The sequence below is a fragment of the Pelodiscus sinensis genome, chromosome 1, assembly GCF_049634645.1.
Source record: "Pelodiscus sinensis isolate JC-2024 chromosome 1, ASM4963464v1, whole genome shotgun sequence".
Taxonomy (NCBI): domain Eukaryota; kingdom Metazoa; phylum Chordata; order Testudines; family Trionychidae; genus Pelodiscus; species Pelodiscus sinensis.
In genome coordinates, this window is record NC_134711.1 from 100,938,592 (window position 1) to 100,957,607 (window position 19,016).

The 19,016-nt window shown below is 44.4% G+C and overlaps 1 protein-coding gene across 4 annotated transcripts in view; it reads left to right on the forward strand.

The window, feature by feature from the left end:
- The window catches only part of KIAA1549 (KIAA1549 ortholog), a 185,446-nt gene that overhangs the window by 162,068 nt on the left and 4,362 nt on the right, over positions 1–19,016 (forward strand). For 3 of the 4 annotated variants that reach the window (XM_075939466.1, XM_075939447.1, XM_075939453.1), the window contains 5 exons: positions 4,328–4,472; positions 5,485–5,811; positions 6,636–6,688; positions 14,811–14,956; positions 17,213–17,367. In XM_075939466.1, the coding sequence (XP_075795581.1) occupies positions 4,328–4,472; positions 5,485–5,811; positions 6,636–6,688; positions 14,811–14,956; positions 17,213–17,367 (826 nt within the window). The remainder of the gene's footprint in view (positions 1–4,327; positions 4,473–5,484; positions 5,812–6,635; positions 6,689–14,810; positions 14,957–17,212; positions 17,368–19,016) is intronic. The other variant, XM_075939458.1, reaches the window with a different exon arrangement.

The following is a 19,016-nucleotide window of genomic DNA, read 5'->3' on the forward strand; positions in this document are numbered from 1 at the left end:
TCCGCAGGTACCTGCACAGGCTCTACAAATTTCTCTTTAAAACTCTGCAAATACCAGACAATAAAATCCCTTCTTTCCATATTCCTTCATGGTAACCAGGTATACATAGCACTTATCTTACAGACCTTCCCTCCTGATCCTGTATTTCAGAAAAGTGTCCCCTCTGTAGGGTATAGAGCCATGGTCACCAACCCGTCGATCACGATTGACTGGTCGATCGCAAGGCCTCGACCAGTTGATCGTGAGGTGTTCGGGCACCCCCACACTCGAGAAGCCCCACTACCTACCTCTAGTGTAGTGCCGGCTTCCCGCGGGGTGGACGGAAGTCCTGTCTGAAGCCCATGTCACTTCCGGGGTTTCCGGAAGTGCGTGGGCTGCTCCCCTCCCACAGCTCTGTTGCGTGCTGAAGGAGGGGGTGTCGGCCCTGGAGGAGGAGTGCGGCAGCTTCCCTGCGCTGCGGGAGCGGGGGTTCGCCCCGGGGTTTGGCCGCACTGCGGGAGAGGAGGGGGTTGGCCGGGAGGAGGGTTTGGCCCCGGGGCAGGCGCCCGCAGGGGTTGGCCGCGCTGCAGGAGGGGAAAGGAGGCGAGGGGGGGAGGGGTTGGCCAGGCTGCACCATGGGAGGGGGGGTCTGGCCTTGGGGCAGGCGCCCGCGGGGGTTTGGCCCTGGGGCAGGCACGCGTGGGGTTTCCCTGCACCGTGGGGGGAGGGGGGAGTCGGGCCCAGAGGAGGCACGTGCTGGCTTCCCTCTTGGGGGGGAGGGTGGCGGGAGGCAGATGCAGGGGACTCTCGGCTACCACTGGCCTACTGTCCCTGCTCCCCGGTTCCCACTCCCCGAACTCTGTCCCCACTCCTCTGTCCCTAGCTACAGAACTCTGTCCCACTGGCACCCTGTCCCCAGCTGCAGAAACTTGTCCTCACTGGCATTCTGTCCCCTGCTGCAGAACCCTGTCCTCTGCCCTCCTAGCACCCTGTTCCCTCTCCCCTGCCCCCCACCGCAGAACTCTGTCCCCACAAAATGTATAATTATAAATGCTTCATTTTAGATTTAAATAGCATGAATAAAAAACAGACCATTTATTTCATAACTATAAACACGTGATTTTAATTTTATATATCGCATAATTTAAAAATAAACTGTTTATCAGTGTGTGTAAGTAAGGGCTGGGGATAGCAAGTGAGGGAGAGGAGGAGAATAGAGAAGGCCGGCCTTAAAGGAAGGGGCGGGGTGGTAGATCTTCGCCTGTTCTGAGATTTAAAAAGTGATCTTGGGTGTAAAAAGGTTGGAGACCACTGGTATAGAGGCACAGGGAGCTCTTCCTCTTGAGTTCCAGGTTTCCTAAAAACAGTCCCTTCTGGACCACTTTCTCACTGCAGACAAATAAAACTTTTCCTTCAGCTTCCCTACCAACATCAGTTTAAAGCTCAGTCTAATCTGTTACTTGGTTATCTGCATGATGCCATAATTTAGAATGCTGCTGGTCTGGAATGAGGAATATCTGGGTAAAGAGGAAGCAAAATGCAGGACTATGTAGCACTTTAAAGACTAACAAGATGGTTTATTAGATGATGAGCTTTCGTGGGCCAGACCGACTTCCTCAGATCAAATAGTGGAAGAAAGTAGTCACAACCATATATACCAAAGGATACAATTAAAAAAAAATGAACAAATATGAAAAGGACAAGTCACATTGCAGAATAGGAGGGGGATAATATCTGGGTAAAGAGGAAGCGCGCTGGGATGGGCATTACTGGGACTGGCTTAGAAAGAAGAATGGAAATGGGTTAGGTTAGACTAGGGCAGGGGACTGGGATGAGAAGCCTGTGTGGAGCATGGCTGGAAACTGCTAGTTAAGGAAAACAGGACAGGAATGAGGACCCAGGGATGGGAAGTTGCAGGACTGGGATGGTGACAGGACATGGGTCAAGACTGGGGAGAAATGGCAATAGAGTCTGTGTCCTAGAGTGCAAAATTCCTATGTGATGATGAACAAGTCAGTTAAACCAAACTTTTCAGAAGGGGTCACTAATTAAATGGTCCTTGTTTTCTGGATGACCTGCTTAAAATCCTGGGGTCTGATCTGCAGAATTGCATAGCAGTTGCAGCTTCCACTCAAGTCAGTGGTAACTCTGCTCTGAACATAAAGGGTACGTGTAGACTACATGCTTCTTTCAAAAGAGATCATCTAGACAGCCACAACTTTTTCGAAAAAGCGATTTGCTTTTTCGAAAGAGAGCACCCAGACAATCTAGATGTTCTCTTTCAAAAAAGCCCTGTTTGTGGTCAAGAATGCCTTTTTTCGAAAGCGCTCTTTTGGAAAAAAAAGGCGTTCTTCCTCGTAAAATGAGGTTTACCGCTGTCGAAAAAACCACCGCGTTCTTTCAATTTAATTTCGAAAGAACACAGCGGCAGTCTAGACGCAGGTGAAGTTTTTTCGAAAAAACCCTGTAGTCTAGACATAGTCAAAGAATGCTACGTAATTCCAGGAAAAATCAGATCCCATGTGTCTCCGATTTGGCATCATTCCAACACACAGCACTGTAATAAGTGGCTGCTTATCAGACTTTATCACACAATTGCATTAGGCAGTATTGATTTACCTTTTATGTAGTTTTATTTCTGAAAACTACTATAAATATGAAAGGTAAATCAATACTCTCTAATGTGATTGAAGGAGACTGGAAGACTATATGAACTTTTTAAGTATCCTAGGTGCCAAGCAAGGTAGAAAAAATTGTCTTCCAAAATAAAATTGCACACTCATTCACTCACACACAGTGGCTACGTCTAGACTGGCATGATTTTCCGGAAATGCTTTTAATGGAAAAGTTTTCCGTTAAAAGCATTTTCGGAAAAGAGCGTCTAGATTGGCACGGACACTTTTCCGCAAAAGCACTTTTTACGGAAGAGCGTCCATGGCCAATCTAGACGCACTTTTCCGCAAAAAAGCCCCGATAGCCATTTTCACGATCGGGGCTTTTTTGCGGAAAACAAATCTCAGCTGTCTACACTGGCCATTTTACGCAAAAGTTTTGCGCAAAAGGGACTTTTGCCCGAACGGGAGTAGCATAGTATTTCTGCAAAAAGCACTGATTTCTTACAGTAGGAAGTCAGTGCTTTTGCGGAAATTCAAGCGGCCAGTGTAGACAGCTGGCAAGTTTTTCCGGAAAAGCGGCTGATTTTCTGGAAAAACTGGCCAGTCTAGACACAGCCAGTCTGTATGTAGTGACAGCATCTTTGTTACCAAGGTCATTCTCAAAAGAATGTTGATGCTTTGCCAAAGGATGACCAAATCTTTTCTTTTTCTTTTTCTTTATGACATAATTAAGTGTACAGATGACCTTTGTCACAAAGTGACAGGCAGTTTTCATGTGGTTTTTCAGATGGCTTACATATTGCAGGATGTGTCATAGGAGATACCCCCTGCCTGAGGACTCTCCAAACTGTCAGTGTGCAGCAGGGGGTGTGCCTCAAGGGGTGTACAGAAGACAATCCGTAACCAACCATACAAAAACCGTTCTGTTTCCATAAAGGCAAACTGTTTAGAACCTATCCTTCATTCAAATGTACAAGTTAATCTATGAATAATGATTCTTTTAAAAATAGTAATAGAGGTGGAACCAGGTATTGCTTAGAATGGAAAAAAGAAGAGAAATATTTTGAAAGTTACAGAGAAGTGATGGCCTGTTTGAGAAATATGGTCTATTATGGCCATAAGTGAGATTTGTGTTCATGGTTTAAACTAGCATTTCTTTCCTTTCATTAGCCTTTTGCCCATCATATCACACCATTTTGTCTCAATTGGTTGCAATACTTGTCTGTGGATCAGAACATTCTAGATTGAAACCCTACATCAGGGTGCAATCCTGATACTGCATCCCAGTGCTAAGGGCCTGAGACTTCTCCCATTAAAATATTTAGCAAAATTCCCAAGGACTTTATGAAAGCAAGATTGGGTCTCGGCATAGATAGGAACTATTGCTAAGCACATAATGGTAGCTACATGTGCCTGTACAGTTTCTACCTCTTATAAGACCTTTTTGGGCTTGGTATTTCTTGCTCATTCTTTCTCATTATGCTTTCTGATGAGCTATCGAAACATGGGATCAGGAAAGCTGGACTGGTGGCTGGCAGAGAACTCTCCTTTTGTGGGGTCCTGAAGCACAACACACCAAAACCAAAATATTTTAGGAAGCAGTGGAATACCTTCTGCACATAGAACTTAAGATAACAAATAATATAATCACCAACTTTTTAAAAGTTCTAGTAAATTAAAAAGTTCTGAACTTTCTCTTTGTTTTTATTTCCTTTTTTAAAACTTATTTTTAGTTCACGTGCAAAACGTTCTCCCAAGCAGCGTCGGAGACACCAAATAAATGGCAGCCCCATTGATGCTGAGAAGGACAGGCTAATCACCACTGACAGTGATGGGACATACAAAAGACCACCAGGAGTCAACAATTCTGCATATATTGTATGTTTGTCTTTCAGATGACAGGAATACACTGCTAGCACTTACGATAACAGTGACTTAGGCGAGTCGCCTGTGTTCCTGGCGTGCTCTGAGTGGCTCATTTATGGGGTAATTCCATTTGGCTGAAAACGAGTAAGTCAGGAATCTCCTATGCAGAATGTTTGGGCAAAAGAATGAAAGCCTGTCTTTTGACACTCGTGTGCTGGTGTTCCTTTGCCTTCAAAACAGAAGCACTGGAAAGCATTTTTCTCAGTCCCAACAAACTATATAAAAGGAGTTGGAAATGGGGCCATTAAGCACAGTGATTGTAAGAGATGCTATGAAATAGAAAAAGGATTCTCCAGGGAACAGCAGTCGAAAGTATAATATAAATCCTGGAAAGACCTATCCCAGGAAAACATGTGCATGCTACAGGATCTTTTGAGCATGGTCAGTTCAGTACATTCTTGTGCTCATGCTGGTGATTAAATAATTCCAAATGTTTTATGCTAGTTTCTCAGGGAGTAGAAAACTCGAGTCCCCCAATGATAGGGGTTTTTTTTCTCTTTAAACTGAGATAGCAGTCAAGAAATAACTAAAATCATTCTGAGATTGTAATCAACAAATTAGCTTTATTTCCATGTTAATAATAGTGACAAAGAACTTTTGAGTTTAATATCATGTGGCAAACTGCTTCCTAGACTATTGCAGCTGCATTCTGGTTACTAATCAACCAATGGGCTGGGACCAGGTCGCTCCACTTCCTGCTGCTGGGAAGTGTGGGTGCAGGTCTGATTCTTGCCACTGGCCCCAGGTCCTTGCTAGTCCCCCAGACTGCCCTGGGCCTGAGGGGGCCCTCCAAAGAGCAGGGCCTGATGTGGTTGCCCTGAACCGTACCTTGCATGGGATGGCTCTGCTCCTTCGTTGCTTCCAGCTAAAGAACCCTCAGCTTGTTCTGAAGTTACATGTCACTGTAACTTGAAATTGCTTATGTAAAAGTCTCACTGCTGCTTCCGTTCTCTGTTATCTGCAGTCCGATCCCGACGTGCCTGCGGAACCGCAGACACCTTCTCTTGATCTTGGGAAGTACCCAGCCTTGCCTCCCTACCCAGCCTCTCAGTACATCCCTCCACAGCCATCCATTGAAGAGGCCCGGCAGACCATGCACTCTCTCTTGGATGATGCCTTTGCCCTGGTGGCTCCCAGTAGCCAAGCAGCAAATTCCACTGCCATCACATCACCGGGGGTCTCTGCAGGACAGCCGGTAAACAACACTCCTGCTCGAGCCGGGAGGGGAGCTGCAGGCACCCAGTGGGGACCACCATATGGTCCAGCCCAGGAAGTAAACAACCCTTTTAGTGTGAGTGATGCATCTTGAAAGGCTTCTCTGGACAGGGTGTTAGCACCAGTAGAGCCATGGTCACTGGTGTTATACCTTTTAGATCAAGGTTCTTCATGGATATTGAGCGGTTACTGGGACCAGGGGTATTGGTGATGTAAAAAGTTACAAAATGGAAAACTAATTGCTTCAACCACCTCTTTTCAGAGACTGCTTTCCTGGTTCATGCAGCTGTGATTTTTCCCTGATAAGTCTTGGTATTTAAATGAAAAACATTTCTTTCAGTTTTAGCTTAGTTAGAATATTATCTTAGTGAGTTCTCTGTTTTCCATCAGGATATTTGAGATCAGGACATCCTCATTGTACCTCCCCTGCTCTAACCATGAGACAATGCTCTTTTAAATAGAGCTTTTAAATAGAGCTGGAAGACTTATACAAAATACATCAATTTAGGCAGAGATAAATTAAAATCTAACACTACCTGTGTGTCATTGTATCTCCCCACTTATGCAAAGTAAAAAAAAAAAAAAAAAAAAACACCTCAGTTTTTCATAACATTTATATTAAATATACATTGAAAGGGGTCTTGAGCTGCCAGTCTGAGAGCATATGTTCAAAAGGTTGGCTAAGCCACATAAGGAGAATGAGCAAACATAAGTGAGCTAGTTGTACTGTTGGAGCTGTACTTCCAGGTCTTGAGCCACTTAACAAAACATGTTTGTAAATCTTTGTCAGTTAACTTGCAGTCTGCTCACACATAGGCCTGGCAGTTAGGTCTCATTCAATTGTAAAAGACTGAAATTTGCAATGTATTGATTTTATTTTTATTAATTTATTTCCAACAGAGGTATGTGGAATTTGGAATGACTCCTCCGACAGCGCCGGGCCTGCTGCAGAGGTACCCTTCTTTTCATGGAATTATTATTATTTATTTTTTCTATTACATTAGCGCCAAGTGGCCCTCCTCAGATTGGGACCCTAATCTCTTAGGGTATGTCTACACTTGTGCCCTAGTTCGAACTAGGGATGCAAATGCAGGCATTCGAAATAGTCAGTGAAGTGGGGATTTAAATATCCCGTGCTTCATTAGCATGATCTTGCCGGCGCGATCTCCAAATGCCAGCTGTTTCAAAAGTGAAGTGCGTGCTGGGATGCGTTAGTTTGAACTAAACCCCTTGCTTCGAACTTATATTACTCATTTTAGCATTATGTACGTTAGCATTATGTACTCACTTTGCATAGACTCTAAGCTTTAATTAAAAACCAGGAGATCTCCAGCCTTCATGGCTGCAAGCTCACTTTCCTGACATGAATGGAGCATACCACTGGGTGCCAGAGTCTTTAGAGAGCCTGAAACAGTGGCTCAAACACGTGTTCCCTGTTAATCTCATTGAAGTGGCATTTCTAAAGCATCGTGATGAAGACATGTTGTTATCAACAGTAACTTTTCCATTGCTGATCATTTTACTAGATGGAGCAGAAAAGGGAGTGGCTTATCAGCCACCATTAACGGGTGAGGCTTATCAGTTCCAGTTAATGGTTAATCGGTGAGGGCTGGGACAGCTCCCTGCCTGCCACTGCAGACAGGGCACCCCACTGGCAGGAGCTGCTCTGGACTCCAGAATAGCCTCTGTCCACAGGGGTCCCAGGTTGCTCTGTCCCAGCCGGAACAGTCCCTGCCTGCAGTGGGGGAGTGTTCCGGCCCAGCTGTGCTGCAGTGGTCCCTCACTCCTCCTCCCTTTATCCGGTTAAACAAGTTGTTTTTACATCCCTACTGTGGATTGAGGGACTATGAAGTCCTGAATTCATATCCTGGCTATGAACCATCATTAAACATGTAATTCATCTCTGACCTCTGAGTAGATTTGACACTCTTGGATAAACACTTAATAAAAAACAATCTGTGTCCCAATGAGCTTACATTTCTAAAGAGACAAGACAGACAAAGGGTGTGAGGGAAACGGAACAGAAAGAGTTGAAGTGGAGGAGCCCAGAACAGAGTTCAGGTGCCCTGCATACCAGCCCAGCTGCTTCTCATGCCTTTGTTTCATATATATAAAAAGTGTGAGCTTTATGCTGATGGTAGACTGCTTTGTTTGTTGTTTCTTTTGCAATGGTTAAATGTAGGGAAACTCCTTGCTTGTTAACTCTTTTTATTCAACTGGGGAAGTAGAGAGATAGGCCCCTGGCCTTTGAGAACTTTGTGGATACATCCCTTCACCCATGAGCTACATCTACACTGGCAGCTTCTTGCGCAAGAACTCTTAGGCTGCATCTAGACTGGCATGATTTTCCGCACATGCTTTTAACGGAAAAGTTTTTCCGTTAAACGCATTTGCGGAAAAGAGCGTCTACATTGGCACGGATGCGTTTGCGCAAAAGCACTTTTTGCGGAAAAGCGTCCGTGCTGATCTAGACACGGTTTTGCGCAAGAAAGCCCCAATTGCCATTTGTGCTATCAGGGCTTTTTTGCGCAAAACAGTTTTTACCTGTCTACACTGGCCCGCTTGTGCAAAAGCATTTGCACAAGAGGGCTTATCCCTGAGCGGGAGCATCATAGTATTTCCGCAAGAACACTGAGCGCAAATTCAAGTGGCCAGTGTAGACAGCTGGCAAGCTTTTCCGAAAAAGCAGCCGCTTTTGCAGAAAAACTTGCCAGTCTAGATGCATCCTTACAGAAGAAAGCGTCTACACTGGCACGTGCTATTGTGCAAGAGATGTGCTTTTGCACAAGAGCATCCATGCCAGTGTAGACGCTCTCTTGCGCAAGAAAGCTCTGATGGCCATTTTAACCATTGGGCTTTCTTGCACAAGAAATTCATGTTGCCTGTCTACACTGGCCTCTTGCGCAAGAACAGTTGCACAAGAGGGCTTATTCTTGAGCGGGAGCATCATAGTTCTTGCGCGAGAAGCCCTGATTTTATACAGTAGAACGTCCGTTTACTTGCTCGAACACACAGCCAGTGTAGACAGGCAGCAAGTTTTTGTGCAAGAGCGACCGCTTTGGTGCAAGATCGCACCAGTGTAGACACAGCCATGCAGTTCTCATGCCAGAGTTGGAAATTTAGCCATATGTTGAGGACACGTGCATGAAGAGAAGTGTGAAGGCAACTATAGGATCCCTTCCATGTCTCACAGTGCTCTGCTCATGTGCAGCAGCAGGCAACTCCTATTTCTCCATCCCAGCTAGATGGAAAAGCATTGTGATGGTTAGGGGAGATTAAGGTTTGTGCTAGATGCTGAATGAATCGCAGAACACTACCCTGTTCAAATGTTGTTAAGAAAATTCAATTAACTAGCCAGTAAATCAGAGCAATCAAATGTACTTCACTCCACCAAAAGGCTCCCTCATGCCCATTCTCTTTGCCCTTTTGAAAAGCCCTGTAAATAAATGGTCTTCCCTGCATGTGCTAGATTGAGTCATCTTATTTTGGGCCAAGTGGAGAGTAATTTCCAGAGCAAAGACCTGGTAGTAGGCCCATCTCTCTAAAATCAGTGGATCTCATTCTCAGGAGCTCCTCTTGGCCCTGCTGGGGTCAAGAAGGAGGTGAGAACATCCCAATCTGTGCAGCTATATAAGAGAGACATTTTTTCCTTGCAGGTTTACAATTGACAAATACCTCCATTCTCTCCCACCTCCAAATGTATTATTTGGCATTCCCTTTAATTCCCATATAACCACAAATATTCAAGATATAAAATCAAGTGGGAGCAAGATACAGTTCCAAACACTTGCCACAGTAAAGGGAAGATTGTCTGCTCATCTAGGAGCTAGAAGGGTCAGATCACAAATTCTCTTCAGGATAAAGCTCCAAGAGAAAGTCAGGGTCTGATTTGTACATAATGTATTACTGCCTTACATGATTTATTTTAAAATGAATGTAGTTATTGGAGAAGGGCTGTGCTGAGAGCTGTAGGCACGAAAGTCCTCTATCTGTAGAGTGGGAATGGGCAGTTTTTTCCTGCTCATGGGAAAGACTTGCTTCTATGAGAGGAGAAGGGAATACAGGCAGTCCCTGAGTTACGCGGATCCGACTTATGTCGGATCCGCAGTTACGAACAGGGCTTTTCTCACCCCGGAGGACGGGAGCGATGGGACGCCCAGATGCGCCGCGATCCGCCGCCCCTGTCCTCCGGGGCGAGAAAAGCTGCTCCCCGTCTCCCTGGTCTGCAGGGAGACGGGGAGCAAAGCCTTGGAGCACGCCCACAGCGGGACAGCCCGGGCGCACTTGAGCTGTCCCCCTGCGGGCGTGCTCCGCGACTTTGCTCCCCGTCTCCTGACCAGCAGACCAGGGAGATGGGGAGCAAAGCCTCGGAGCACGCCAGCAGTGAGACAGCCGCGGTGCGCCTGGACTGTCCCGCTGCCCGCGTGCTCTGCGGCTTTGCTCCGCATCTCCCAGGTCAGCAGACCAGGGAGACAGAGCAAAGCCGTGGAGGACTTGGGCGGTCCAGCCACCCCCGTCTCCCTGGTCTACTGGGGGTGGAGGTGCAGCTAGGGCCCCCTCCCCCAGCAGACCAGGCTTTTCTTGCCTACCCCTGGGGTAGAGCAGCTGGGGGCTGCCGGGTTGGTCCCGCAGCGCCGCTCTGGACCAGCCCGGCAGCACCCCAGCTGCTCTGCCCCAGGTCCTGATTCAGCCGCTGCTGGTCAGTTTCAGCAGCGGCTGAATCAGGACGCCTGGGGCAGAGCAGCTGGGGTGCTGCTGGGTTGCTCCAGTAGCGCCGAGGAGCCGCGCTACTGGAGCAACCCAGCAGCAACCCAGCTGCTCTGCCCCAGGCGTCCCCAAGTCAGCCGCTGCTGAAACTGACCAGCGACTGACTACAGGAAGCCCGAGGCAGAGTTGCTCTGCCCCAGGCTTCCTGGAATCAGCCGCTGATCAGTTTCAGCAGCAGCTGACTTGGGGACGCCTGGGTTTCTTAAGTTGAATCTGTATGTAAGTCAGAACTGGCGTCCAGATTCAGCCACTGTTGAAACTGATAGGGACCTACAGTCCCTATCTTGTACGTAACCCGGAGACTGCCTGTAATTAAGTCCCCATGCACATTTGCTCTTTGAGGTCTTTGCTAATATGGCCAATTATGAGGTGAGAAGGTGATTTTGTGATTGGGACACTAGCATGTTAGAAACTGTACTGGGATCACCAACTCGCTGAAAATAGATCACTGACAGGCACCAGTTATTAACAATTTTCATTCACTTTCAACCTGTCTCAGATATAGAGAGGCTTCCTAGTGGAAGGTTTTGTAGTCCATTATCAAACCCTTCAGCAACTCAGTACTGTACCTTCGCTGCGTATTACTTGTTCAAAAGGCAGTGAACCCTTTGACAGAGGCAGCTTAAATTTTCTTAAGTTACACATTAATACTGTGGTTGTTATTGGTGGAAACCCAGGTCCTGCGGGTGCCAGAAGGTTAAATAACAACCTGCAAGTTAATTGACCAGCACAGGAAGGATTGTTTGAAGCCAATATAAAATACTGTGGCTGCTTCATTTTAGATCATGCTGAAGCAGGGAAAAAATGTTTTGTATTCAAGTAAAGGTTACACTCATTTCCTGAAGACGATGATGACGAAAATGCTAGAAACAATGCAGAAAGCTGTAAAACTGGGAAGGGGAATGTCAGTACAGTAGGCAGACATGATTAACATCATAGTCCAATGGCACAAAGAGCCAGTGCATGGAACAGTGATCGGGAAACCAGATTGTTCCCTTTTCTCTGTACTATTGCAATCAACATATTTAATGAGCTGGAACCAACATGGGCACAAAGACAAAACATACCAAGTTAGGTCATTGACATGCTGTGCAGATACTGAGGCTTGGCAGCCATTTTCCTAGAGTGGCTGTTGCATTGTGCAGTATGGGTTCACTGGGCTCTCTCATACTGAGAATGGCTAAATGTAAACATTGATTAGCCGAGGGTTTTGAGATTTTTTTTTTTATTATTATTATTATATTCCCTGGAAGTAAAACCTTTCCATTGAAACTAGAGAGGCCAGAGGGAAGCCTGGTCTGGAAAACAGAATCCAAGACTGGAAAGTCTGTCTGATCTGAATTCAGACCAGCAAGCGCTTGGTAATAGCTCAGGTATCCATTTTGCATCATCTGTTGTGGCTCTCTGACAAGTGGTTAAGGATGTTAAATTTAGGTTAATTTAGATGTAATTTTCATTGACTATTCAATTAGTTGATAAGGGAGCCTCCACCTTTGAAATAGAGCAAGAGGCCTGCCAGCTGTTGCTACATTTCAAAGGTGGAAGCGCTGCAGGGGGCCCGGCCAGCGGGAGACTCAAGCAGCGACGGACTTGTTCATTTCAAAAGCAGGGAGTGCAGGGCCAACAGGGGACTGAGAGTCCTCAGCTCACCCAAGACTCCCCGCAGCGCTTCTGCTTTTGAAATGTAGCAAGAGCCTGGCTCATGCTACATTTCAAAGACAGAAGCGCCGCCAGTTCCCCGCTGTGCCCCTGCCTCTTCTCCCCACAGAGACGGTGCTAGAGGGAACCGGTTTTTAAGCCAGCTCTCCCCCTCCCCAGCACCGGATGCTGCTCCTCCCTTGCTGCCTCTCTCTGAAAGAGGCAGCAAGTGGGAGGGGAGGAGCGACTAGTTGAATCACTAGTCAATTATTATCGGCTAGTCGACTAGTTGCTTACATCCCTACAAGTGGTAGAGTAGCTAAATGGGAGTCTTGAGGAGATCAGGTAAATGTGAACTCCTTGCACCCACAAAAAGAGCAATAGTAATGGAAATATACATGCTACTCTCCTCTTCCCCACCCCCCAATAACTTTTCACAAAAATAACACGTTCAGCAGTAATATTGGGAGGATAATTCATTTGAAAGGCAACCTCTAAAACATTTCTAACCGATTATAGGATTCCAGTTTAGTGATTTAGGCATGCAATACCAGATGAGGGCTTCTCTCACTATCGCACTCTTCCTGGTCCACAGTTGATAACCCCAAATAGGCAGCGTTAAACACCTTTCAGACATTCATGTATCATCCCATGATGCTTAGAAACCCACCTCCAAATCGCTTCTCTGGAGCTGCTGAGTTGGTAATTGGGAACAAGTCCATGGAAGTAGGGAGAGTGTGACTGTTCCAGATGAAAAATATTACTCTTGAACCATTCAGAGCTCCTTCCTTTCGGCTGTATGCTAAATGAGTAATGCATTCTGTTTTAAACTACTGGTTTCTCTGTATTAGGTTCCACATTCCATTACCAGTCCTCCAAGCCTTTCTTATGTAGGCCACTGGTTCAAATGCAATCTCAGTCAGTAGTAGCTTGAATCAGATATAATAAGACGACTGGTTAGGGGTCCATGTTAATGAGTGGAATGAAAACCTAAGGAGAGTAAATAATCCAGTTGCTAGGAAAAAGCTGCTTGGACACTTTAATGATGAGCATAGTATAGAAACTTGAGCTCCAGTCCTGTAAAAGGCTCATTGAGGGCACGGAAGATACGTGTTCCTCCAGAGCACCTTGCAGGACAAAGGGGCATAATCAAATGGGAGTGTGTATCACAGAGCCCACTCTCACAATGAGCACTGGTTGACACTATATTGACACACAGCAGAGAAACTGAGCGTTTGATAGACTGGGGAAATCAAGCTAATCATAAAATGTGCTCTCTCCAGCTCAGGGCAAAGCGCATTAGAACATAAGAACAGCCATACTGAGTCAGACCAAAGGTCCATCTAGCCCAGTAACCTATCTGCCGACAGTGGCCAGCACCAGATGCCCCAGAGGGGGTGGACTGAAGACAATGATCAAGCGATTTGTCTCCTGCCATCCTTCTCCTGCCTCTGACAGAGGCCAAGGACACCATTTCTATCCCCTGGCTAATAGCCTTTTATGGCCTTAACCTCCATTAAATTATCTAGCTTCTCTTTAAACTCTGTTATAGTCCTAGCCTTCACAGCCTCCTCTGGCAAGGAGTTCCACAGGTTGACTACATGCTGTGTGAAGAACAACTTTCTTTTATTAGTTTTAAACCTGCTACCCATTAATTTCATTTGGTGTCCTCTAGTTCTTCTATTATGGGAACTAATAAATAACTTATCTTTATTCGCCCTCTCCACACCACTCATGATTTTATATACCTCTATCATATCCCCCGAGTCTCCTCTTTTCCAAACTGAAAAGTCCCAGTCGCTTTAACCTCTCTTCATATGGGACCCGTTCCAAACCCCTAATCATTTTAGTTGCCCTTACATTGGTGTAACAGTTTGGTGAAGAGGCTTTCCTCTCCAGTGCTGTCAGTCTGACACATTTCATTAATGCTAAGTCACCCTTGGTAAGCACACAGTGATGGAGTTATGATTATTACTATGGGTGGAGACTGACTGTATAAGCACACAGGAGGAAATAATGAAGTTTAGTGTGCCTCCTCTTGACTTGTGTCACAGCACAGCATCATATGGTGTGATACATCGTATATGATCACAAGATGCTTGAAAATTTCCAGAGTTTAACCCAACAAATATGTACAATCTGGAGGGAAGTACCCATAAGCCAAATGGTATCTCTGTTTGCCAAATACACATTAAAAATTGCAGTTCCTTCCAATTCATTTAGATCTGAGCCTCTGACACAGCAACATTTGCCAGTACAGTTTTTGAGTCCCAAAATTAAGCAGGTGTCAGTGAAATTAGATTAATCTGCTTATGTTAGTAGGGAATTTGACTATCTCCTGGTCCTTTGTTGCTTGGAGTTCGTAGCGGTGATGATTTTCCTCAATGGAAAAGTAAGTCTTTCGTTTTCTCAAACCTGTTTCAGGGCATTGAAGCTCCCCCAATATAGGAAATGGCTTGTGTTGAAACACCTGTGTTACCATCCTTGTGCAAGCCTATCCTTATGAAAAGTACGTTATGAAAGAGGACGGTGGTAGTGAAATTTAATCCTTTTTTAGCAATTAAGGTAAAATATACATGAGTGGTGACAATAGCCTTATGTGTAAGGAGGAAGTTTACTTGTTTTTACAGTAGAAAGTTCAGTCAGTGTGATCTTCTGTTCTGTCAACAGGCAAAGTTTTGGCCCGGGTTTCCTTCCACCTGCAGAATTAATGCACCCAGACCAGCACCAGTCTGATGGTCAATACTCCTCCCGAGGGATATACCCGGAAGAATTGCCATCGGTGGCACGGCCACGACCAGTTGGAAGCACTGCAGGTATTTTGGGTTCATACTGCACATGCACTGGCATGTTGCAACTTTTTCAAATATGTTCCATATATAGTCATTACCAGGGCTCGACAAACAATGTAATCTACTCACCCGTGGCGAGTAGATTACAAGAGCCGGCGCAGAGGATCTGTGCATGCGCAGAGTGCAGAACCGCACGGCTGGCGAGCAGGGCTCGCCACCGCTTGGCGAGCCCTGGTCATCACTAGTAAGTCATCATTTGCCTTCAGGTGGTACCATGCTGACCAGATAGCAAATGCAAAAAATTGGAGCGAATGATAGGGTCCAATGTAAGAGAAATCCTCTAGTGTTAGGACAGTCCTAAAATCAGGACATCTGGTCACTGTTCCAAATGTAGGCATTGTTTTCACTGCCAGCTAACTATTACTAGTTATCCCCTATACAATTCCAGTGGAGACAGGGCACTGTAGTTTTTGTTAGCTTGAAAGGCAAGGTCATCACTGTCCCCAGCCCTGAGCCTAGCTGCCTCATGATAAAAACTGCAATGTCTTGTCTCTACTAGGATTTTCAGTGGGACAGCAAATGTGTATTAGCTATCCTGTGGTTAAAAACACTTTTTTTGAAGAGAAAAGGCAGCCTAAAATAGCAAACAACTTCAGCATTTGAAAGGGAGTTCAGTGAATGTTGATTTTTCACAGGTTACTGTGATACTTCCTTTTTGGTAAATTAATCAGTAATGGATATCTTCTGGAGAATACATTCTATTCAGAAAAACATTCCTATTTCTCCTGCATATTTTTTTTTCCTTACTAGGGACACTTGTGTAAAACCCAGGATCTTTTGGTATCTGACTAAGTCTATCTATAGAGCCCTGCAAATCTGTAGGTACCTACGTTCATGGATGTGGATAAGGATATCAACAGCTTATTTTTGCAGATACAAATTTTGTATATCTGTTTTCTGCTGTTCCACATTAAATCATCTTCCCTGACTAGGAGACAATTTCCATTGAAAACAAGGTTCTGCCGTAATTGAGTTTAAGTGACAGTTGCTGATGAACCCTTAAGAAATAGATTCCGTTCTCATGTAAATGTCATTATTGACTTTCTTCCAAAAGAGAGGAAATTAAAATACTGAAAATATAACTGTGCTCTAAATTAGACAAGCCCATGTTGTAGTCCAGGGAACTAACTTTGACCTGCAGCTTTCCACTTCCTATAATTGTGAAAAGTGACATTGGTGTGAGGTTGTTCATTATTTCATATGTGATTTAATTTATTACAGTATTTGTATTGTTCTTTAAGTGTCTCTGACTGATCAGCTGCAAACTTTAGTTCCTGATTAACTCAAATAACCAGTTTTTATTCTTCAATTAAGGAAGATACAAGAACAGCCAAATATCAGTTTTATGATTTCTTTAAAAATTTATTTTAAGGAAAGAAGAGTAAAGTGAATATTACTTGCAAGTTAGGTAGCTTGTCTGTGTCACTCCCCTTCCCTTCCCCTCCCCCCACAAAAAATCCCATGCAACTCTTGAAAACTTTGTAAAATGTTCTTTAAAGTTATTTCACTTCTATTGTACTTAAAGAAAACATGTCCCATCATAAAGGAAATTGGGGGAGGAGGGAGTAAAGTTATGTTGCTAAACGTTTCTCTTGTAATTAAGGACAGTGGCTCTCCTGGAGTTCAGTAGAAAACAGTGGGACGGGTATGAATTTAGGCTCCACGTTGAGTTGTTAAAATAATTTAGCTGTGTACTGACTTCCCCATTGGTTAATGTCAGTACTGTTTAATCTTTAAGCACAAAGTAAAGCAGAAAAAAATATATAGCCATTTATTCATTATGGTTCTGAGGGATAGAACATAAAACAGTGCTTGGATTTATGACCTTGCTGGGGTGATATAAATAGATGTGGGATTTCTGTGGTCTTTGTTTTAATGACTGGCATACACCTAAAATCTACATTCAGTGTCTGGTGTACACATCCATGCAATGGTTTTTTTTTAAAATCAAATTAAAGGTAATAAAAGTCATTGAATTTCAAGTGAACTGCACCAGAGAAAGAAGGTTACCCCTCTTCAGTCTGCACTGGTATGCTTCTCTCTGCTGATTCTGATGAGTGTGTGAAACAAAAACTTTTAAGCGTCTTTTTATTCCGGCCTCTGAACAACCCCCACTCCCCAAGTCTATTTGTTAGGATGTTTTGGGGTTTTTTTCTTTGTCTTTTGTCTGCCCTGCAACTTATTGCATATAAAGATGAAAAAACAATATTTGTTTTTAAGGTTCTCAGATACAGCACCTCACTCAGGTGGGAATTGCTAGCAGAATCGGAGCCCAACAAGTGGAGATTCCCTCAGTCAGAGCAGGGCATGGCCAGCTGGGGGCACCAGGGTGGACCCAGTATCGTGAAGAGGATGACTATGCTAGGAGAGATGCAGTGAGTAATGTGTTTCACATTTGAGTAGTTTCTGAAGCAGTAATACGTTCAGTTTTTGCCTGTGTTGCTATTTGGTATTTCTTCTGAGGATTCTTGCTTTTCTGACTTCTTTTGCTTGCTCTTCCAACCTTCACTAGCTCTTCTAACCTCTCTTGCTTGCTATTTTTTTCACTGCTGCTTCTCTAACCTCTTTCACTCACTCTTCCCTAATCTCTTCCTCACTCAAAGTCTTCAACCATTGTATTCTGGGTACAGTTCTCCACTTCTACCCCTGAATTCCAGAAGGAGTAGAGTCTGTTGTCCATGCAGTTCTTTAATTTGAGATAATTGCAGGTAGAAAACATTGCACTCTACCTAGGTTCTCTGCTTGCATGAACTGGCATAGTGCCATTACTTCTATGGAGCCGAACCAGTACATATGGGGAGATAAGTTGCATGCTAAATGTAGAATTAGGTGTGTCATATACAAGACAAGATGTTTTCCTTTCACCTGTCAACAACATATCTGTACATTTGCCTAGATTACCACACAGGCATCATGATTTGACAGACTGCTGCTTCCAGAAGATAGACTTTTTGAATAAGCCATAAGCATTGTGATGTTTCAGCTATTGTATTTTCTTTCTCAGGAAGGATATGTATACCTGTCACCAGTGTTTCATACACTTGGTCTTTAAACTCCTTTTCTACTTTTACTGAACTAGGCCAACTTTCTTACAGTATCTTTTTGGAGATAACCCTTTTATGCTCTGTCTGTCTTCCCCATGCTCAAGTTGTCACCTCTGTTCTAATTCATCTCCTGCCTGAGGAAGAGAATTTCCTCCTTTGTGTACTTCCAATAGCATTTGTCCCCCCTAGCATTGCTGTTTTCCACATGCCAGGTTGTCTTAAAATAGGTGTATTTAACAAAAATATAGCAACTCAACAAAAACAAAATTAAGCAGGATTGGGGCCTGATTCTCAGAGGTGCTGAGCACTTCCTTTTAACTTCAGTTGGAATTGTGGGTGTTCAGCATCTCTGGAAAGGATGTAAATATGACTTTCCAGAGATGTAAATATGACTTTCCTAATTCTATGCAAAACATAGCTAATGAAGCCAGAATGGTCTGTCTGTCTGACTAATACAACTAGATATTTGCAGCCCTGTTCCATGCTTAGGATTGTGGTATCCAAGTAACTCATTACGTTCTGGTCAGGATAAGCACCCTAATGCTTGTTTATACCTACACCAGCATTAAGAGGAGAGAGATTACAGGCTCTGTTGCATGCCTCTTCCAGTAGCATCTCAGGGTTGCCAGGTATCATAATTTATATTTCACTCCTTTCCGCATACAGATCAAGGAACTTTAGTTTCATAGGACTGCAGGGCTTTTTTTCTCAAGTGCATATGGAACAATATAGCATTCTTCTTCTTAATGTATTACTTATTCTACACAGTATTGTTCTGATTTCTGTCAGGATCAGAGCCCCATTTTGTGAGATGCTGTGTAAGCCATTGTTTAATTCAGACATCATTATCTATCTCATATACTCTTCCAATGTTGTCTCTATATTGCCACACATTTCATGAAATTATTTTTTCCTTGATAGGCAGTCTCTTCATTTTCTTTCTTCATCAGGTCTTGGGGGCGTTATTGAGCATTTCAAAA